This window comes from Anomaloglossus baeobatrachus, chromosome 4 (genome assembly GCF_048569485.1).
Source record: "Anomaloglossus baeobatrachus isolate aAnoBae1 chromosome 4, aAnoBae1.hap1, whole genome shotgun sequence".
In the NCBI taxonomy this organism is placed as follows: Eukaryota; Metazoa; Chordata; class Amphibia; order Anura; family Aromobatidae; genus Anomaloglossus; species Anomaloglossus baeobatrachus.
In genome coordinates this window covers 234998026-235022371 of record NC_134356.1, presented here as the reverse complement: position 1 = coordinate 235022371, position 24346 = coordinate 234998026, and the positions used below count along the sequence as shown (strand labels likewise).

The following is a 24346-nucleotide window of genomic DNA, read 5'->3' as shown; positions in this document are numbered from 1 at the left end:
AAAATGGCAACATTTGTGCCTCAATTTTACAAATTTACTGCATATGCTCTAAAAAAAATTAAAAATAAGTGTGAATACATCCTAATATTCATACGTGTTATATAAGGATGTATGATTCCATTTTTTCCTTAAAATAAAACACCCTCACCCAAATAAACTACAGTAAGCAAAGCTACATGTTAACAGCAGCATTCATTCACTCTATAATGTTGAACATGTCCTTCTGTCCAAAGCCGGTATCGATCGTTTGATTGGCCAAAGCCGGGATCAAACCATTTGATTGGCCAAAGGGCCTATTTTGTTTTGGGTTTTCAAAAAAGATAGCCACTGCAAAAGTAACTGGGCCTCATTTATGAGTATTGCCTCACAGTAAGGTCATTCTGGTTGCCTATAGTAACTGCAAAAGTAACTGAGGCCTCATTTGTTGAAATTGTGTCTCAGTAGGATCAGTGTGGATGCCTATAGCAACCAAAGTGCAGCTTTCAGCATTGAAGCTGCTGAGGTAAAGTGAAAGCTGAACTGGGATTGGTTGCTATACTAAACCCTTATCTAGCATAACCAATAATCTTCTATTCAATATATAATGCTGAACACGTCCTGCTGTCTGAAGCCGAGTTGATGTGTGTGCAGTGCTATGTTCATGTCAACATAGCACTGCACACATGTCTGCTGGCACCTCTGGGTGCCCACACTAGCATCATGGTGATGGAGGGGGAAGATGAGGAACTGCCCGCCCAGACCACACACATCATGGTGAGGAAGGTCCGCAGCATGCAGACAGCATGTGACCTGAAAATGGCTGCACCTGACCAGCATGCTGTGGTGCAGGGCATGGGCTGTGTGGGCCGCAGTTTCGGGATACAGGGGTTTCGCTTCTGCACCAAGCAGTGTGGTGTCTCTGTGGAGGCTGCACGGTGCTGTGTGGTTAAAGAGGCCAACAATGGTGACTCAGAGCAGGAAGCCCATGCAGCAGGAGGTGGAGCAGATACAGCAGTGTGGGGCTCTCTGTTATCTGCCAATACACACACACACAAGGCCAGTTCATTGACGTCACCTTCGCCATCTGCCAACCGCTCCTGCTCTTTATCTGCCAATATATGTGTATGTATATATATATTATATATATATATAATGTGCATATATATATATATATATATATATATATATATATATATTTCATTTATTTATTTATTCATTCACTATATAGCATTGAACACTGTCCCAAACCGAGATTGAACCATTTGGCCTGTGTATGGGCAGTGCTATGTTCAAATTGTAGTTGGATTTTTCAATAAAATAGCACTGTAGTTAGAACGTGCATATACCATCATATCCAGCGCCATTTTATTCAAAACACTGTGAATATCACCAGTCATTAGTTTGTTTCAGATGATATTTACACACACAATGTTTTCAATAAAATGGTGCTGAAGTTCGCGGTATGTGCTCCAGCACCATTTTAGTGAAGAATTCAACTACAGCGTGAACATAGCACTGCACATATGCCGGCGATAGGGATAATTTTGGCACCCTTGGCTCAAAAGTTACCGTATTGTTTGGACTATAAGATGCACCGGACTATAAGACGCACCCTTGTTTTAGAGGAGGAAAAAATAGAAAAAAAAATTAAAGTAAAAAAATGTGGTCAAGACACACTGTTATTTTACTGTTGACAGGGTGATATGGAGGTAATAATATCCCCAAATTCTGTACTCATATCTCCCACTCTGGGTACCTTCCAGGTACATATGGCCCCCATCGTGGAATATGTATATTCCCCATCATTATATGTGTGATCCTCCAATCTGGTGTGTTTGTGTGTGTGTGTGAGTATATATATATATATATATATATATATATATATACATATATATATATATATATATATATATATATATATATATATATATATATAGTTATATACTGTGTGTGTGTATATATAGTTATACACTGTGTGTGTGTGTGTGTGTGTGTGTGTGTGTGTGTATAGTGTTATATACTGTGTGTGTGTGTGTATATATATATATATATATATATATATATATATATATATATTTATATACTGTGTGTGTGTGTATAAATATATATATATATATATATATATATATATATATATGATCCAATCCCATCCAGGTGTACAGTAATGCCTTTATTCACTATATTATTTATTGCTTTACTTTTACAGATGATGCTCACCATGCTTCAGTTTGGTCCTGGCACTAGAAGCAAAGTCTCCCATATCTTGAGGACCTGCAGTGATGTAATGAAGAGGCAGGGCTCTGTTCTACTCTGGCCCACCCCTCTTCATTACATCACTGCAGGTCCTTGTCAGCTACGGGAGACTTTGCTTCTAGTGCAGAGAAAGGATCAAAGGGAAAGCAAGCAATGTGAGCACTCAGCACAGAGACTGCGTGCTGTGCTGTGATGGTATGCCGTGCTCTGGCTCGAACACTGCAGTGATCTGCACTTCCTCCGGGCCAGACATAACTGCAGCAACACTCTGCTCCTGCCTCCTAAACAGCGGACACACAGTCTCCCTAGCAGCTGCAGGAGGCCGGCGGCTGGAGCTCCCATGTGTGTACGCTGTTTACATTAAACAAGTATTGATTTGCTGCTCCTCACAACCGCTTCTAGTCACTGACTGCAGAGAGAGGTAGGCGGGGAGCAGCTAATGAATATTCACTGACTTTAAGCAGCGGGCACCCGTGGTTTCTCCAGCCGCCGGCTTCCTACAGCAGTCACCCTATCTGCCTTCTGTGATCCCACTGCATAGCGCTGACTCCCCACAGCTCCCTACCCCGCAGGTACCCCGCTTTGACATGCAGACCATAAGACGCACCCCACACTTTCCTCCCAAATTTGGAGGAAAAAAAGTGCGTCTTATGGTCCGAAAAATACGGTAAATAATGGGGAGGAAACCAGCCAGGGGAGGAATAGTAAAAAAGACCCCACTCACAAAGTCCTGACCCAATGCTAAATCATCAATGCCCAGGCATAGAACGGGTTCAATAGGTAGTGAAAAATATAACCTAAAGAACGTAAATTGAAATTACTGGCTTTGTAAGGTAAGTAGTGCACAAAACTTCCATTGAATATTAAAAAAAATGGGTCCGATTAAGACACGCTATCACTTCAAGTAAAATTGTTATATCTTTTACTGTTAAGCCTGCTTTACATGTTACGATTTAGCATACGATATCGTATGCGATCGTAACCGCCCCCATCGTATGTGTGGCACGTTCAATTTGTAGAACGTGTCGCACGCACGAGTAACCCCTGTCACACGTATTTACCCATCCATACGACCTCGATGTGGGCGGCGAACGTCCACTTCCTGTAGTGGGAGGGACGTTCGGTATCACATCGACGTCACGCGGCAGCTGGCCAATAGAAGCGGAGGGGCGTAGATGAGCGGGACGTAAACATCTCGCCCACCTCCTTCATTCCGCATAGCCGGCGGGAGCCGCAGGACGCAGGTAAGCTGCAGTTCTTCGTTCCCGGGGTGTCACACACTGCGATGTGTGCTACCCCGGGTACGATGAACAACCTGACATTCAATTTTTAAGAATTGAACGACGTGCGTGCAATGAACGTTTTACCGTTCAATCGCAATCGCAAGTAGCTGTTACATGCTATAATGTAACTTACGATGCCGGATGTGCGTCACTTACGACGTGACCCCGCCGACACATCTTAAGATATATTGTAGCATGTAAAGTGCCCTTTAAGGAAACCTGTCACCAGGTTTTAAAAATATTAAGTATGGACACCACCTTTAAGGTCGCATATACAGCATTCCATTAAGCTATATGTACAGTATGTCTCCGATCCCCTTTGCATAGTTCAAAAATAAACTTTTATTATACCCAGAGACAGCACGATCCGGTCCGATGGGCGACCTTTTTCTCATCTCTTCCTATAATCACTGCCTTCCTTCCCTTCTTCTTCTGGATGATGCTTCTTACATCATCCACACAGTGTCTCACAATTGCGCTCCTGCACAAGCATACTTTCCTGCAGAGGGTAGAGCAAGGTACCTTAGCACGTATGCGGCGACTTTACTTCCAGGTTATCGGCACTCTTTGGCTATTCCTGGTACATGTACATTAACATACTTTGCCTTCAGCAGGGCAGAGTGAAGTATACCAGTGCAGAAGCGTGATTGGATACACTGTGTGATTGACATAGGAGGCATCATCCACAAGAAGATGGGAAAGAGGATGGCGATTGTAGGATGAGAGGAGACGGATCAATAAAGAGACACTCATCAGACCGGATCACGTAATCAGTTGGTAAAATAAAATGTATTTTTGAGCTTTGCTAAGGGGATTAGAGACATACATGTAGCACAATAGACAGCTGTAAAAGCAAACTGAAAGTTGGTGGCTGGACTTTATTTTGGGAAAACTTGGTGACAGGTTCACTTTAGTTTAGCATTCAGAGAAGCACAAACAGAATACACATTTGTTCTTTATTTTCCATGACTATGCTTAAATCTCTTTTAACAATTCTTGTCAATAAGAAATTGTGTTTGACATACCATTCCTGACAATCCATTGTTCTGACACATTAATATTAGCCATATTAAATGTGTTTATTTCAGCCAGAGCAAATTGTGAATCCGTACTTGTAAGACTGACAACCCAATATTGTCCCTCATCTACATTTCCACTCTACATCGCTGCCATTTTTGACTTTTAATAAACAAGACAATGAGTGAGATTTGTACACATTGCTGCTAAGAGGTTCTTTCTGTAGAATATATTGAGTAAAATATCAAACCCAGGGAAGTTTTGCCACAAGGAGTCTCAATAAACTTTCTCAACTTTCTATTTAGTATAGCACATACTGAACTAATGCTTGACTCCGCTAAAGACTGGGAAGATTTATGAGTTTAATTTATGATTTCTCCTCAGACGACTTTGAAATTTTAACATCTATGTGCAGCAATCCAGTTTAGTACTCCTCAGCTTGCAATTATTTGTGTCTGCAAATATTGCCCTAGTCATTAAATGCATCTATTATTGATGAGCTTTGTCCTATTATCTGGCGCACTGAATAAAATCTATGTTAATTTGGGATGAAGTATATAAGAAAAACAGTAAAAACTGACTGATGCAAAGCAAGACATATAAGAAAAATAGAGAGAGAGACACATCAAGCACATAAAAAGATCAAAAACAATTTGGAAGTACATTTACATGGATATGAAAATTTTATGTAGAAATTGTAAAATAGAGTCCTTAAAGCAATATCGTTATTAAGCCCATTACAATAGGATAGGGATATTTTTCTTGAGTTTTTATTAATATATATTAGATCATAATATGTTCTTCTAATTTATTCTTAACCCTCTGCCTTCCCCCCATACCCTGCCATTTAATATGGACCCCTTACTGCTAAATTAACATAACTGACTTATTTGTATGTTAAATTAGGTTTCTCCAATACTAAGGACAATTGCTGCATTATATATAGCACTATAATATGAAATAATTTGTAGTAATAGTTGGCTATTAACTTTTGGTAACTGAGTGCATTGAAAGAGGACATGTATTCATAACATAAGCATATGGTACTGCTTTTTTAAGTTTATATTTTGTATCTTGGAAACTATTATAGTTCAAAATATACCCATATCCAGAAACAAGCATTCCTTGCACTTGGTTGTTTACCGATTGTGGGAGGAGCTTACTCTCATGTTCCGCTTCCTTGTAATTGCTCTGCTTTATCTGGGAGTGTTCACGCCTGGAGCGGCGCCAGCCATATTCTCTGGTTAGGTATGGTAAGCACCTGGCTCCTTGTTGTTCAGCAGTTTGATCTTGGTATTCGACCTTGGACTGAACTCTGACTTGTCTCTGCCTTCTCCTGTCTGACTTTTCCGTTCCCGTATGGCTCACAACGTCGGCTCTCCTCCTGACTACGCCTTTGCCTGTCCCTTGTATTTGTACATACTCTCCTGGTTAGCTGAACCCAGACTTGTTTTACAACCTCGCTCCTGTCTGCTCCCTAAGTCCTCTTGGTTCTGACCCTGGCCTGCCTGACTTCCCTCCATCTCTGGTGTTCTCAGAACCCAAAAAGTTTAATACCTATTAATGCACCACTCAGTGAACAGTTCCTCACTCCTCTGTGGGAGGGATGTTACACCAGTAGAATGTTTTTGTATCTCTAAATCTTTTCCCTCCACCCTTCCTCTCGATAGAACTGAGCAAATAATAGATCTATTATTGTTGGTCTCCTGATGAAGAAGCTGGCTAAGTTTCAAAACGTGTAGCGAATAAACCATGTTTCTATTTTTTTTTCTAGACTTCTTGCATCATCAGCAGGGAATATTGCTACTCCCATTTCTGCACTACATAGTAATGGAAAGTTTCAGGACATCTGTGCATGAGCTAAATCTCTGGAAAATGTGGGTCATGCAGCAATACAACAATCCAAGCACACAAGACTTTCTACAAAAGAATTGTTAAAGAAGAATAGATTAAATTTTTTGGAATGGCTAAGTCAAAGTCATAACCTTAATCCTATTAAAATGTTGTGAATAGACCTAAAGTGAACAGGTCATCTGAGAAACCCAGCAACATAACAAAGTTTAAGGATTTTTTTTAGGGAGGAATAGGTTAAAATTCTTCCAAACTGTTAACAGGTCTAATAAATAATTAATGGAAATGTTTAGATGCAAGTATTGCTGCACAATACACTGACAACAAAGGTTCACATAGTTTTTCAACTTACAAATATGTGAGATATATGATATTGTATCATTTTCATTTCATATCAAAATTATGAAATCTAATATTTTTTTACTCATTTGTTTGACTTAGTAAGCGTTATCCTTTTTTAGAACTTCTGTAAAAATCTGATGAAGTTTTGTCAAGTTCATGCAAATATGAAGAATTATGAAAATTTGAAAGATTAACAAACTTTCAAGCACCATTGTAGATTGCAAGTTCAAATTGATAGCAACACTGGCTACACTGAGAAGTCAGTTGGTCAAAAACAAAAGACATATTAACTGCTGAAGGTCTTCATGCCCAAACTCCAAGATGTACAACTTAACTGACCCATAATCAGAAGAAAAGTTGGCTACGATAACTGCAAAACCATATGAATAAGCTACAAATGTTTTGGTATTCTGTTCTTTTGAGCGATGAAACAAAACTGAAATTTGTTTAGGACCCTGGATCAATGGTTTAGATTAGGAGAAATGAGGCATTCACTGAAAGAGCACCCTGTCTACAGTTAAACATGGTGGCGGCTCTTTGTTGCTTTTTATGATAGGGGAGGATTAACAATTTTGATTGTACAGTAGCTGGACTAGAATGCCTCATTGCACTCCTAGCAGTTTTCAACCACAGAAGAAGAATGTATTAATTGCCCCAGCCAGGCTAAATAGTTTTGGCTGGTTCTTCCTTCCAAAGGCAACAAGAGTGAGTGCCCTGCAAGCTACTCCTCCTAAAGACCAAAATATAATTGCTCCTATAGACCAATCTCCCAAATGGTAATGCATATATGCATATTGTTGTGTATGTGTATGCATGTATGCTATGGTATCCACACCATCCTGGTGGAGGAGGCCTATAGCAGACATCAGACTTTGTTTATATTCAGCTACTGATGTCATATTGAATAGTTTAAAAAAGTATTAAAAATTGAGCTTGAAAAGTTAACAGTGTAAAGCAAAAACAGTTTTTACATTGGTTTGAATTCTTTGAATATTTGGAATTTATATTATTATTCTGTATGAGCAAGCAACTTTAATCTTCATATAACATGACATGCTGTTTAATTCAATATGTTTAATTTCAATGTTGAAGGAGTTATTGACTGATCCTGCATTGATCATTAGAAATACTGATTAGAAAAGATGTCAAAACCGTAATAAAATTTGAAAAAGTAGCATTTGAAACTACACAATGGGAAACTATGTTGACTATTACATTCTAGTTTCAATGAACAAATTCTCTGGAGTTCCAACTCCCACTGATGCATCTATTTCCTGTCTTTATCAAAAGTCAAAGCAATCAGAACAATGAAGAACATAAGGGAATAAGTGGATGCGTGATTTAACTATCTAAGGGTGCTTTCACACATAGATTTTTGACTAATTTGAGGTGATTTTACCAACATTTTTTGTTGCCAGACGTTAGCTTAGAGTGTACTTACACTTTACAGAGATTTGTAATAGACTATTTTTATAAGTATGTGCATATTGTGTTACACAGCCATCATCTGTCTCTATTAGCAAAAACAAGAGCTATCTATAAAACCGACTGATAACCACCTTAAGGCCGGAGTTACACTTGCGAGTGACCCGTGCGAGTCTTGCATCGGCATCACCTGGTGCGGTCTGCCGCTCTTCGGACAGGAGCGTCTCAGCTGCATAGAAATACATGCAGCCGACTTGCTCCTGTCAGGAGAGTGTGCCGGCGTGCCAGGTGATGCCAATGCGAGACTCGCACGAGTCACTCGCAAGTGTAACTCTGGCCTAAATGTCAGTGTCAACCACTAACAAAGGCATTTAAGCCATATAATCTTATTTATGCATCCATTTGAGAGCCTATTTGCCCCTCCAAGAGTGGCTTCAAAGGAGACCATGATATGTTCTGCATCTTACAATAATATATTTTTAGTACTAATAAAGTGTTCATTAAGAAAAAATGCAAAAACTATAGTACAATTAAAAAACATAATTATTTGGTCTAACCTTTATTCCATAGATAAACAAAGAAAAAAAATAACTTGGTATAGTCTCATCTGTAAAAGTACAATCCATCAAAAAATAAAATTGTTTAACCTATCATAAACATGACAAATGCTGCAAAAATCAAAAACTGAAATGCCAAGTTTTTGGATGCAACACGTCTTTCAAAACATGGAACAAAAAGTGATCACAATTTTGCATACCTCAATAGTACCTGTATACACCAATACCAAAATATATAGTGCAAAAACAATACAGCTCAGCAAGCAAAGACAAGCACACATATAGTCTTAATTAAATGAATCTACTCATCAAAATATGGGGAGGCATCAGAGACCGTTGGACATCATTTATATGTCAAAACACAACATTCCTAAATGAAGGGTAATATTTTAATAATTTTCCAAGTGTCCACAACTGAGTTGGACTTTTTAGTGTTAGAAATCTTTTCACATATTGTAGAGGATTTCATCAGCCACAGAATCCTGATACGACAGTGAGCTTCATCAAAATGCCTTGAAGCTATCATAGCACTTGGTATAACACAGCCAATCAGACGATAATATTATAGCCTTTATAACCGGATAGCTAGAAAATGCAGCACGCATTTTAGGGTGATTTAGAATAGTTAGAGAATATCAGAGCTGACAGATCAGACATAAAGTTGGAAAGGAACAGCCCTAAAGGCCACGTCTCACTAAGCAACATAGCTAGCAACATCGCTGCCGAGGCACGACTTTTGTGACGTAGCAGCGATGTTTCTAGCGATGTTGCTGTGTGTGACATCCAGCAACAACCTGGCCCCTCCTGTGAGGTCGCTGGTTGTTGTTGAATGTCCTGGACCATTTTTTAGTTGTTGCTCTCCCGCTGTGAAGCACACATCGCTGTGTGTGACAGCGAGAGAGCAACAACTGAATGTGAAGGCAGCAGGGAGCCGGCTTTTGCGGATGCTGGTAACCACGGTAAACATCGGGTAACCAAGAAGCCCTTCCCTTGGTTACCCGATATTTACCTTCGTTACCAGCGTCCGCCGCTCTCACGCTGTCAGTGCTGGCTCGCTGCTCTCTGCACACGTAGCTGGAGTACACATCAGGTAATTAACCCAATGTGTACTGTGGTTAGGAGTGCAGGGAACAGGGAGCCGGCACTGGGCAGCTTGAGAGCGGTGGACGCTGGTAACGAAGGTAAATATCGGATAACCAAGGGAAGGGCTTCTTGGTTACCCGATGTTTACCGTGGTTACCAGCATCCGCAGAAGTCGGCTGCCTGCACACGTAGCAGAGTACACATCGGGTAATTAACCCAATGTGTACTGTGGCTAGGTGTGCAGGGAGCCAGCACTAAGCGGTGTGTGAAGGTAAACAAGGTAAATATAGGGTTGGTTACCCGATATTTACCTTAGTTACCAAGCGCAGCATGCTTCCACGTGTCGCTGCTGGCTGGGGGCTGGTCACTGGTTGCTGGTGAGATCTGTCTGTGTGACAGCTCACCCGCAACCCGTGTAGCTATGCTCCAGCGATCCCTGCTAAGTCAAGTTGCTGGTGGGATCGCTGGAGCATCGCTTAGTGTGATGGTACCTTTAGACATTATACAGATAATGCAGCCAATAATGTGTTGATTAACTGCATAAGTGTAGTAGTTTGTGATAGAAGACAAAGATGGAGAGGTGTGAGTTGCAGCTGTGACAGATTAGGTGTGATTAAGCAATGATATGGAGTAGCTGGCATTTGTCCTGTGGCATCAGAATTATAATTCCTCATTTTTTTCTTTGTTCATAATGCACTAGAAAGCAGCAGCAAGGCAGTGCAATATTTTTTTCAGAAAATTAAATCTGAAATAATTGTAAGTCAGAGATAGTGTATTTACTAGTCACAAGCAATTGTACTAAGTATCTGCAGTTCTTGTGCAATCCTTTTTGTAAAGGAGAAATAATTGTTTTTAAAAATACAAAAGAAAATTCTCCAAAATCCAGACATTTAACTGTGATTGTCTATCTCACAATATGAGTGTATCACAAGCAATTTTTATTGCAGACCTATTACTATTCAAATTGTACATATGTACCCATCACAATAGAGTCCAAAATTGCAGGTACTGGTTTCTAGGACATGTACTAACCTATCATTTCGTATCACGTTATTTTTGCAAATAAAGTTGAATTTTGTTAAAGAAAAAATGAAAAAATGTTTAAAAATGTACAAATTGTCTCTTCAGGGAGGAATGAGACAAACTCTAGTGCCACCTATTGAAAATAGCTATCCTAAAGGCTGCTTTACACGCAGCGACATCGCTAGCGATGTCGCTCATGAAAGCACCTGCCCCCGTCGTTTGTGCATCACGGGCAAATCGCTGCCCGTGGCGCACAATATTGCTAGGAGCCGTCACACATACTTACCTTCCTAGTGACATCGCGGTGGCCGGAAAACAGCCTCTTTTCTAAGGGGGCGGTTTGTGCGGCGTCACACGGCAGGCGTCCAATAGAAGCAGAGGGGCCGCATGGTAGTCATACCCACCTCATTGCTGGAGGACACAGGTATGATGTTGTTCGTCATTCCTGGGGTGTCACACGTAGCGATGTGTGCTGCCTCGGGAACGACAAACAACCTGCATCCAGAACAAGGAACGACATTTGGGAAATAAACAACATGTCAACAATCAATGATTTGGTGAGTATTTTGCATCATTAGCGGTTGCTCGTACATGTCACATGCAACGACGTTGCTAACGAGGCCGGATGTGCGTCACGAATTCCGTGACCCCAATGACATCTCGTTACCGATGTCATTGTGTGTAAAGCCCCCTTAAGAGTCAAATGCGGCTCTTTAACAAGCCTTTTCATATGACCTAGGACTTATGACAGATCAGAACCTCAGTTTGCAGATACGGTGTTTCGGGATGTTTGTCCCTCATCAGTGCAAAATATGAGATCCTATTTGGCTATTTGAGATGCTATAGTGGGGTCTAAGGGGAAAACTGTTTTCCTTGTGGAGACTGACAAACCAATCTGGCTTCTTCCAGTGGTGCAGCTATAAGACTCCTCACCACTGACACCCAGATTGGTTTGTCAGTCTACGCAAGGAAAATAGTTTAAAAATATAGACATTTAACTGTGCCTGTCTGCTTTTTCACACCTGTTTTACTAGTCAAATATGACAGCTGTATTCTCCAAACCTATACCACAGCCTTTAATCATACTTTGTACCTCCCTAGTCAGCATTTCTTTTAATGTTCTTTTTAGCAGCTTTTACAGCTCCCCTAAACCATTTTACAACACATAATTTTGGCCTCACATTGAGCTCAAGGGCTCGGTATGTTTGAGGAACAGGTACGACGAACTGTTCGGCAAACAACGAGAGGCTCTGTAAAGATTGGTGAACCGAACTTTGAAAGGTTCACTTATCTCTACTCTCCTCCACATTATATTTGTTAAGTGCCATCTTTTTCTCTGAGGTGTTCAACCTGTGCCGAATCTTATTTGTAACCAAGGTTTATCTACCTTGTGGTTAAAGTATGTACAATATAATTTCATTTTCATGCACTAGGTATTGGATATAAGGTACATGACATTTGAAAGAAGTATCTTAGGAATCCTCTTTCATTGAATTCACTGGGTAATTTAAGGAAAATATGACAACTTGATAACACTTACTTTCTCTTGCTTATTTTATGCAGTGCATTCTTTTTCTTGACAATTCGAAGATCCTGATAAGGAGGTTTTTGATATAACAATCCAGTTGGATTTTCTTGTCTGCACAGCTCTGAATGCTCTATAAGACAGCAAATCATTATATCAGTTCACCTTATATAAGGGGGCACATTACTATTGTAAAAGTGGCAATCCTCTGTTAGTTCTCTAAATTCAGCATAATTTCTTGCATGTAGTGCCTTTTTACTCTATGCTGAACAAAGCCGATGAGTATCATTTTGTACAGTCATCTGCAATCAAAGATCTTGAAAACAAGTGCCAATGAAACAAAATGCAGGTACATTTGCATAACTTTTTACTATTTTCTGATTAAAGTGGTTTTCTGAAAAGTCCTATAAAAATTGTATGCGAATAATTTTAATACAGTAAAGTTAATTACTAATGTTTTGTATGTAGATAAAATTTCTCTGTAATTTCTGTAGATGACATTTCTCTATAACTCATTTTCACTTGCAGTTATAGTATGTCACCATGCAACTGGTGTTTATATTTTGCTTGTGTGACCGGCTGTACTTTAAGCACATAGTTATTTCCTTTCCCTATAGTACAAGAAATGTAAAATGCTATATTGATATTTGTGATCCAAAGTCTTATTCCCAAAAAATCCACATTTCTCTTAATAAGTAAATTAGCTATTAAGATCTATGGGCGGACACTGATCTGTATGAGAATCTGCCTCCAGAGCTTTTTTTTATATGAAAATGAGGGTTACCAGTGTGAGACATGTAAGGACTGACAGTCTCCTCTCACACCTATATATGAATGCCATTTATAGAAAATAATTAAAATCAAATGTATGACTTTAAGGTTCTAGATACCTTTTGCAATTGTATTTCATCACAATTTTGAATGGTTTAATAGTTACAAGATTGTATGCATTACTTTATATTTCTTTTCTTTCTATATAACGTTTTGTGTTTGCTGTGTTTATTGCACTTAACTCTTCACTATCACTTTTGTATTCCACTTTATGATCACATTAAAGTTTAGCTTAAGTTATATATCAGCTTAATGAAGCATAGGAAAATAAATAAGGCCAGAGTCACACTTGTGAGTGCCCCGTGTGTAAGTTGCTCGAGTCTCGCATCGCATTACCCACCATGGCCGCACACTCTCCGGACAGTGTCTCAGCTGCATAGAAGTACATGCAACTGACCTGCTACTGACATGAGAGTGTGCAGCCGTGCCGAGTGATGCGATGCGAGACTTGCGCGAGTCTCTCGAAAGTCTGACTCCGGCCTAAAGCTAGAAACCCTACTTTGGGAACACCAAAGGATTCTGAATTAACTCATTTTGTACTTAGGAATATAAAGTCAAGAATACAACCCTAAAAAATTCCCAATTTTTAATGAAACCTAACTGCAAAAATTGTTTGACATAAAAAATGTAGACTTAAATGGGCCGTCAAATACAGAGTGCCACTACTCCAAATTGGCATTGAGCGCTTTTCAGTTTCCTGGCTTCCAATTCCATCAGTGTGCTTCATGTGACAACTGCAGCCAATCTTATAACTGCTGATTAACTGCATAGGATGACTGCATAGGACCCATTTTATCTGAGTTGGAAAAAGAGTGATTTCTGATGTTATGTAACCTCTGAAGCCAATAAGCAGATGATGATTGACTGTAGCAGTCACATGATGTCGCCTGCTGGAAGAGGAAGACCAGTGCAAAAAACAGATCTGAGTTGACTGGGAAAGAGTTGCTCCATTGGATTTAATTTTTTCTTATATTTTCACAATACCTTGGGTCCCTTAAGAAAGTTCTCAAAAGCAATGGATATGTCCTTTAAGTAAAAAAAAAAATGTGCCAAGATATGCAAATGAATCACAACACCTTTAAAAAAAAGGAAATACATTTTATTGATTTCTAATGAATCGGATATTTAAACACACTTACCATTGATAGTGCTAAGTTTGTAGACAGACTGAGTTGAAACGTTTCTGGCTGCAGGGCTATAGTTGTTGGCAATTGAATCACTATAAAGAAAAATAAAGATTTTTTGAGAAAATATATCAGATGTTTTACTTAGACTAATTTAAATATAAGAAGAATAAATTAAACTCAATATGCATGTTAACGTTTAAAGTTTAGTGCTTATATTCCTCTCCCTCCATAAAATCTCACTTTTCTTGAAGCATAATTTTAAAACTTCCTCCCTTTTGCTTTTCTGAAGAATGGTATCTCATTACTAAAGAATTGGGTCTTGTGTCATAAAATGATAAGGAAATATTGTGAGACCTCATGTATATGATAATGATGTGTGTATGGCAGTATACAGTGTGTCATTTATCCTATGTTCTGACAGTACAGACTCAACAGGATTTTCTGAATCACAGTACTTACTTAGGCTATGTGCCCACGCTGCGGATTTTGCGCGGATTTTGCCGCGGATTTGCCGCGGATTTACCGCGGATTTTCCGAAAATCTGCAGCAGCGGCACTTCCAAGCCATTTCAATGGCATTTTGGAAATGTTGTGTCCATGCTGCGGATTTTTCCGCGGCGAATTTGCCGCGGATTTTGATCCGGAAAAATCTGCAGCATGTCAATTATTGTTGCGGATTTTGGTGCGGATTTCAGTATAGAATGGGGAAAAAAAAAAAAATCCGCATCAAAATCCGCGGCAAATCCGCGTTAATCCACGGTAAATCCGCGGCAAATCAGCGGCAAAAATAAGGTGCGGATTTTCATGCAGAAAAATTCGCAGGTACATTCTACCGTGGACACAGCCTAACACTGCATGTGCAACCCCCATTCTCAGGACATAAAGAATACCTGTCAAGATGGAGAATGCTGGGCAATATATGGGCAAAATGTTATATAACAGGAGAAGCTAAACAGATTCCTACATAGGTTTGTAAAAAAGGATTCTGTATAATTCATATTTTATTCACTGAAACCCTATTTATTTTGGTTTAAGCAGTGGAGATAGTAATGCTCGTCAGCCGCGATACATCGACAGGTGGATGGGAAAGTTAGGGGGAACAACAAGTTTATACACCCTAAGATAACATTTTTTTCACCACATTCAATTGAATCCATGTCTGTAACATGCAAATACAATATACATTATTAACTGGGTTGGCGCTGGTGGGTGCAGAGAAGTACTAATCTGTTCCTGACCAATTAACACATTCTCAGAGGTGCAGCAGAATGATGTGGTCATGTTGTCATGACAGCAGAGGGATGATGGTATCAAGGAAATATATATTTGATGACCGCTCCTTATTGGAGCTGAAGGCGTGAAGTGATGTTTTTATTGTAAATTAAAGTGAATAAATTATAAATTATGTAGAGGTATGGGGAATATTATACATGAGGAAAATATGGAGGGGCAGTGTGGAGAAAATAATTTACAGAAGACAACAGTGTGAAGGGAGCACATTTCACAGTAAAACAATGTGAAGGGGACAATACACAGAAGGGACATCATGTGAGGTAGAAATTTTATAAATATGGAGGCCATAATTCATAAGAGTGGATTGTGTGGAGACCATGGTTTATAAGGGAGGACAGCAGAGGCTATAGTTCATAAGGGGAACGTGTGTAGAGGCTCTAGTTCAAAAGGGAGATCATGAAGTATTCATAGTAAAAAAGGGGAAAACTGTGGAAGTCATAGTTCAAAAAGGCAGACAGTGTGAAGACCATAGTTTAAAAGTAAGGACACTGTGGAAGTCATTGGTCATAAAGGGAAAAAGGGTGTGGAGACCAAAGTTCATAATGGCAAACAGCGAAGAGGCCATGGTTCATAAGGGTGGATAATAATCAGGTCATAGTCAATAAGGGAGGATAGCATGTAGGTCTTAGTTCAAAATGGAGCACAGTCTGGAGGCCATAGTTCATAAGGGAGAAAAGTATGGAGGCTATTGTTCATAAGAACAGATAGTGTGCAGACAAAATTTAATAAACGGGGGCAGTGTTGATGCCAAAATTCAAAAAGGTTGTATAGTGAATCCACAGACTTTAATGGGGTACATTGTAGAGGCCATACTTAATAAGGGATGACAGTGTGGAAGCTATAATTCCCTAAAGATTATAATGTAGAGGCCATAGCTCATAAGTGTAGATGATGCAAAGTGTATAGTTCATAAGGAAAAACAGGTTGGTTGCCATAGTTCATTTTAGTTCATATTAGTGGACAATTTAGAAATCTCAGTTCTTAAGGGAAGACAATGTTGAGTTAATTCAAATGGTTTGCAGACCATAGTTCATAAGGCTGGATAGGGAGAAGGTCTTCATTCATTAGGGCAGGCTGTATGGAAAATTTAGTTCATAAGAACAGGCAGTTTTGAGGTCTTAATGGCCATTATGATATAAGGGGAAAATGTGTGGTGGTCATAGTTGATAAAGACAGACAATTTGCAGGCCATAATTAATAAGTAAGGACAGTATGAAAGCCATAGTTTATAATGAATGACAACATGGAGGTCACAGTTCATAATGATAGACAGTAAGAAGGTCATGCTTCATAGGGGAGGACAGTGTGGAGGCAACAGTTCATAAGGGTGGACAGTTTAGAGGCCACAGTTCATGAGGACGGATAGTGTGATGGTCATAGTTTATAGGGGCAGGCAATGAGGAGGTTGTAGGCTAGGGTTGACAGTGTGGAAGCTGTGATTCATAAGGGGGAACAGTGTGCAGTCAGCCAAGTTCCATAAATGTCGATAGTGAAGATGCTGTAGTTAATAAAGGGGGACAGTTTGGAAGCCATAGTTCATAAGGACATGCAATGTGGAGGCCATAGTTTATAAGAGCAGACAATGTAGAGGTCCTGTAGAAACTATAGTTCATTTTAAAGAATAACAATTTGATGGCCAAAGTTCATAGGGGAGGCCATATTTACATACAGTGCCTTGCAAAAGTATTCGGCCCCCTTGAATTTTTCAACCTTTTCCCACATTTCGGGCGTCAAACATAAAGATAAAAATAATTAAATTTTATGGTGAAGAATCAACAACAAGTGGGACATAATTGTGAAGTTGAACGAAATTTATTGCATAATTTAAACTTTTGTAAAACATAATGAAAATTGAGGCGTGCAATATTAGTCGTCCCCTTTACTTTCTGTGCAGCAAACTCACTCCAGAAGGTCATTGAGGTCTCTGAATGATCCAATGTTGTCCTAAATGACTGATGATGATAAATATAATCCACATGTGTGTAATCTAGTCTTTGTATAAATGCACCTGCTCTGTGATAGTCTCAGTGTTTTATTTAATGCACAGATAGCATCATGAAGACGAAGAAACACAACAGGCAGGTTCATGATACTGTTGCGGAGAAGTTTAAAGCCGGATTTGGTACAAAAATATTTCCACAACTTTAAACATCCCAAGAAGCACTGTGCAAGCGATCATATTGAAATGGAAGGAGTATCATACCATTGCACATCTACCAAGACCTGGCCATCCCTCAAAAATTTAATCTCAAACAAGGAAAAAACTGATCAGAGATGCTGCCAAGAGGCCCATGATCACTCTGGATGAACTGCAGAGCTCTACAGCTGAGGTGGGAGAGTCTGTACATAGGACAACAATCAGTCGTACACTGCACAAATCTGGCCTTTATGGAAGAGTGGCAAGAAGAAAGCCATTTCTCAAAGATATCTATAAATAGTGTTGTTTAAAGTTTGCCACAAGCCACCTGGGAGACATACCAAACATGTGGAAGAAGGTGCTCTGGTCAGATGAAACCAAAATCGAACTTTTTGGGCACAGTGCCAAACGATATGTTTGGCGTTAAAACAACACAGCTTATCACCCTGAACACACCATCCCCACTGTCAAACATAGTGGTGGCAGCATCATGGTTTGGGCCTGCTTTTTTTCAGCAGGGATAGGGAAGATGGTTAAGATTGATGGGAAGATGGATAGAGCCACATACAGGACCATTCTTGAAGAAAACCTGTTGGAGTCTGCAAAAGACCTTAGACTGGGACGGAGATTTGTCTTTCAGGGCTCCGCCACACATCCGTGAAAACCACGTCCGTGTAAAACGGGCCGTTTTTCTGGTCCGTTTTCCGTTTTTTAGGTCCGTTTTTATGGTATGTGTGGCCTGTGTGTGTATCCCGTATGCTAGCCGTATGTGCGTGTGGAATGTCCGTGTGTGCGTGAGTGAAATAACTGACATGTGTATGTGTTGTCCGTGTGAATTGTACGTGTGTGATGCAAAATGTCGTTACTACATGTCGGAAGACAGAGTAGCGGGATGAGAATGAACTCGGGTGAACTTCACCCGACTTCATTGTCATGCTGCGGCTCTGTCTGTGTGCCGTGTACTGATTAGCGGTCACCTGTGAAGGATTCACCGGTGACCGCTAATCCCCCGAGTGACTGAAGTGTCCCCCCCTCTCTCATACTCACCGTTCCCCGATCACCGGCGCTGCACGGCGTTCACACTGCTCCGGCGGCTTTTTCTAATTTGAAAAAGCCGGCCGCCCATTAATCAATCTCGTATTCCCTGCTTTACCCGCCCACCGGCGGCTGTGATTGGTTGCAGTGAGACACGCCCACCACGCTGAGTGACAGGTGTCACACTGCACCCAATCACAGCAGCCGGTGGGCGTGTCTATACTGTGCAGTAAAATAAATAAATAAATAATTAAAAAAAATGGCGTGCGGTTCCCCCCAATTTTAATACCAGCCAGATAAAGCCATACGGCTGAAGGCTGGTATTCTCAGGATGGGGAGCTCCACGTTATGGGGGGCCCCCCACCCTAACAATATCAGTCAGCAGCCGCCCAGAATTGCCGCATACATTAGATGCGACAGTTCTGGGGCTGTACCCGGCTCTTCCCGATTTACCCTGGTGCGTTGGCAAATCGGGGTAATAAGGAGTTATTGGCAGCCCATAGCAGCCAATAAGTCCTAGATTAATCATGTCAGGCGTCTATGAGACACCTTCCATGATTAATCTGTAAGTTACAGTAAAAAAACACACACACCCGAAAAAATCCTTTATTAGAAATAAAAAACACAAACAAATTCCCTCATTACCAATTTATTAACCCCGACAAAGCCTCCATGTCCGGCGTACTCCACGGACCTCCAGCGTCGCGTCCAGCTCTGCTGCATGCAGGTGACAGGAGCAGCAGAAGACACCGCCGCTCCGGTCACCTCCACGCAGCTAATGAGATGAGTAGCGCGATCAGCTGCTGTCACTGAGGTTACCCGCGGCCACCGCTGGATCCAGCGGTGGCCGCGAGTTACCTGACTGACAGCAGCTGATCGCGCTACTCATCTCATTAGCTGCGTGGAGGTGACCGGAGTGGCGGTGTCTTCTGCTGCTCCTGTCACCTGCATGCAGCAGAGCTGGACGCGACGCTGGAGGTCCGTGGAGTACGCCGGACATGGAGGCTTTGTCGGGGTTAATAAATTGGTAATGAGGGAATTTGTTTGTGTTTTTTATTTCTAATAAAGGATTTTTTCGGGTGTGTGTGTTTTTTTACTGTAACTTACAGATTAATCATAGAAGGTGTCTCATAGACGCCTGACATGATTAATCTAGGACTTATTGGCAGCTATGGGCTGCCAATAACTCCTTATTACCCCGATTTGCCAACGCACCAGGGTAAATCGGGAAGAGCCGGGTACAGCCCCAGAACTGTCGCATCTAATGTATGCGGCAATTCTGGGCGGCTGCTGACTGATATTGTTAGGGTGGGGGGCCCCCCATAACGTGGAGCTCCCCATCCTGAGAATACCAGCCTTCAGCCGTATGGCTTTATCTGGCTGGTATTAAAATTGGGGGGAACCGCACGCCATTTTTTTTAATTATTTATTTATTTATTTTACTGCACAGTATAGACACGCCCACCGGCTGCTGTGATTGGGTGCAGTGTGACACCTGTCACTCAGCGTGGTGGGCGTGTCTCACTGCAACCAATCACAGCCGCCGGTGGGCGGGTAAAGCAGGGAATACGAGATTGATTAATGGGCGGCCGGCTTTTTCAAAAGAGGAAAAGCCGCCGGAGTTTTTAAAACAGCCGTGCAGCGCTGCGCCGGAGATCGGGGAATGGTAAGTATGAGAGAGGGGGGGAACTGACCGACAGACAGCTAGAGGGACAGACAGACATAGAGACCGACCGACGGACTGAGGGAGAGAACGAAACATAAAAAGAAAAAAGACTGACATCACATGAAAAAAGCACAAAACAGACAGGGAACAAACAGAGATGCGTCCGTGTCACTCGGACGTGCGCACAGACCCGTTGACTTTCATTGGGTCCGTGCTGCGTGTTGCGTGAATAAAACGGACATGCTGGCGTGAGACACGGCCCACAAAACGCATCACGGAGACGGACTCACGGACATAACCAAAAACGTAATTGTAACCGCAGAGATATAGTAACATTGGTGCACGTTTGGCCGTGTCTCCAGTATACACGGAAACGGACCAAACACGCACGTGTTTCACGGATGTGTGTTTCAAGCCTCAATAAGACAATGATCCAAAAGATAAAGCAAAATCTACAATGGACTGGTTCAGAAATAAACATATCCAGGTGTTAGAATGGCCAAGTCAAAGTCCAGACCTGAATCCAATCGAGAATCTGTGGACAAGGCTGAAAAATGCTGTTCACAAACGCTCCATCCAACCTCAGTCAGCTCGAGCTGTTTGCAAAGGAAGAATGGGCAAGAATTTTAGTCTCTCAATGTGCAAAACTGATAGAGACATACCCCAAGCGACTTGCAGTTGTAATCACTGCAAAACGTGGCGCTACAAAGTATTAACTTAAACAGGACAAATAATATTGCACGCCCCAATTTTCAGTTTATTATTTTTTATAAAAGTTTAAAATAAGCAATAAATTTTGTTCAACTTCACAATTGTGTCCCACTTGTTGTTGATTCTTCACCATAAAATTTAATTTTTTTTATCTTTATGTTTGAAGCCTGAAATTTGGAAAAAGGTTGAATAGTTCAAGGGGGCCAAATACTTTCCCAAGGCTAGTTACATAGTTACATAGGTTGAAAAAAGACCTAAGTCCATCTAGTTCAACTTTCCTCCACCAATTATACAGTACATTTTGCTATTCTTAAGGATGTAAGTAGGGATGATCGAATACCTCAAATATTCGGCTTTGCGAATATTTGCCGAATAGGTCGCCGCTATTCGACTATTCGCGACTATTCGATGCGCAATTTAAGTCTATGGGAAACCCGAACAACAACTATTCAGAACTATTCAGGCTTCCCAATAACTTACATTGCGCATCGAATATTCGCATAGGGGCGACCTATTCGTCGGATATTCACGAAGCCGAATATTTGTGTTATTCGATTATCCATATTCATAAGTGTAGACAGTGTGGAAGTGTTTGTTCATAAGGTTTGAGAGCGCATAAGCCTTAAGGCCCCGTCACACTAAACAACATCGCTAGCAACATCGCTGCTAACAAACAACTTTTGTGACGCAACTGCGATGTTGCTAGTGATGTTGCTGTGTGTGACATCCAGCAACAACCCGGCCCCTGCTGTGAGGTCGTTGGTTGTTGCTGAATGTCCTGGGCCATTTTGTAGTTGTTGCTCTCCCGCTGTGAAGCACACATCGCTGTGTGTGACAGCGACAGAGCAACAACTAAATGTGCAGGCAGCAGGAGCCGGCTTCTGCGGACTCTGGTAACCACAGTAAACATCGGGTAACCAAGAAGACCTTTCCTTGGTTACCCAATATTTACCTTTGTTACCAGCCTCCGCCGCTCTCAGCTGTCAGTGCCGGCTCCCTGCTCTGTGCACATGTAGCTGCAGTACACATCGGGTAATTAACCCCATGTGTACTGTAGCTAGGAGAGCAGGGAGCCAGCGCTAAGCGGTGTGCGCGGCTCCCTGCTCTCTGCACATGTAGCTACAGTACACATGGGGTAATTAACCCCATGTGTACTGTAGCTAGGAGAGCAGGGAGCCAGCGCTAAGCGGTGTGCGCTGGTAACCAAGGTAAATATCGGGTTGGTTACCCGATATATACCTTTGTTACCAAGCGCAGCATCGCTTCCACGCGGCGCTGCTGGCTGGGGGCTGGTCACTGGTTGCTGGTGAGCTCACCAGCAACTCGTGTAGCCATGCTTCAGCGATCCCTGCCAGGTCAGGTTGCTGGTGGGATCGCTGGAGCGTCGCAGTGTGACATCTCACCAGCAACCTCCTAGCAACTTACCAGCGATCCCTATCAGGTTGGATCGTTGTTGGGATCGCTGGTAAGTTGTTTAGTGTGACTGGGCCTTTAGTACATAAGGCTAGATAATGTTGAGGCCATAGTTGATAAGGAGGAACAATGTAGAGGTTATAGGTCATAAGAGCAGTCAGAGTGGAGGCTATTGTTCATAAGGGGAGATAGTGTGATGGCCAAACACAATACACAGAAAAACGTTTGCATAGATCACAAAAACCCATTTCGTCACAAAAAATGCAGCATTTGCATTACAATAAAAATAAACAAAGTGTAAATAATTTGTTTTTATGCAATTGGAAAGACTTGATCTATAAAATCATATTGTTATTTATTCCATTTGGTGAACACAATAAAAATCATTAATAAAAACACATCAAGTGTTACTTTTTTATGATACTGACACAAAAAAATTAATAAAAAAAGAGTAAAAAATATGGTTTAAATAACAATGCTAAACTGTCCCTCAAAAAAGTAGCAAAAAAATTAACAATTTATAGCTCCCAGAATATAGTGTTAAAAATAATAATTAGTTTTTGTAAAATATTTTTTGCGTGGAAAAGTAGCAAAGCATAAAAAATATAAATCTGGTATCACAATATTCATACTTACTTCAAGAATATTTTTTTTTCTACCACACAGTGAAACACATACAAAAAACATAATGTGAATTGCTGTTTTTTGTTGCTTTTACCTCTGAAGAATCTGAATAAAAAGGATCCAAAAATTATACTTTCCCCAAAATAGTACAAAATAGTACCAAGAAAATCTCTAACTTGTCGTGCAACAAATAAGTTCTCAATTAGCTCTATTCGCCCAAAAAATAAAAAAGTTACAACTCTGAAAATATGACTTCAAAAAAGCTATTTTTCATAAAACACATTATTGCTGTGTGATGGTAGCAAAACATAAAAAAACTCTATATAAAGTAGACACCAGAAGTGTACATACAGTACACTATGTAAACAGACACATATGCATGTTTTTCTCACTATCTGACATGAAATAAACATTTCCTGGTTTAGGTCAATTAGGATTACCAAAAGCATTTTTATTAGTTTCTACAAAGTCAAAAGTTTACATACAGTAAAAGGCATTTTACACGCTGCAATATCGCTATTGATATCGCTAGCGAGCCTACCCGCCCCCGTCGGTTGTGCGTCACGGGCAAATCATTGCCCGTGACGCACAACATCGCTTACACCCGTCACACGGACTTACCTTCCCTGCGACATATCCGTGGCCAGCAAACCGCCTCCTTTCTAAGGGGGCGGTTTGTGTGGCGTCACAGCGACGTCACACGGCAGCCGTCCAATAGAAGCGGAGGGGCAGAGGTGAGCGGGCGGAATATCCCGTCCACCTCCTTCCTTGCTCATTGCCGGTAGACGCAGGTAAGGAGATGTTTGTCATTCCTGCAGAGTCACACATAGCGATGTGTGATGCCGCAGGAACGACGAACAACCAGCGGCATGCACCACCAACGATATTATGAAAAGGAGCGACATGTCAACGATCAACGATTTTTGATGTTTTTGCGATCGTTGATCATCGCTCCTAGCTGTCACACGCTGCGATGTCGCTAACGACGCCGGATGTGCATCACAAACACCGTGACCCCGACGATATATCGTTAGCGATGTCGCAGCGTCTAAAGCACCCTTAAGAGTACTATGCCTTTAAACAATATGTGACAGCCCATATGATGATGTCATGTGTATGGAAGGTTGTGATTTATAGTGGCGGGCAGCACCAGAAAGGTGAGATAGAGGAAC

General features: G+C 41.1%; 1 protein-coding gene across 1 annotated transcript in view; it reads right to left on the bottom strand.

The window, feature by feature from the left end:
• Positions 1–24346, bottom strand: part of LOC142302376 (dynein axonemal heavy chain 3-like) — a 2626214-nt gene that overhangs the window by 2463393 nt on the left and 138475 nt on the right. Inside the window, exons 4-5 of the mRNA XM_075343433.1 lie at positions 14309–14388; positions 12354–12471 (exon numbers count right to left, since the gene is read on the bottom strand). Coding sequence (XP_075199548.1) covers positions 12354–12471; positions 14309–14388 — 198 coding nt within the window. The remainder of the gene's footprint in view (positions 1–12353; positions 12472–14308; positions 14389–24346) is intronic.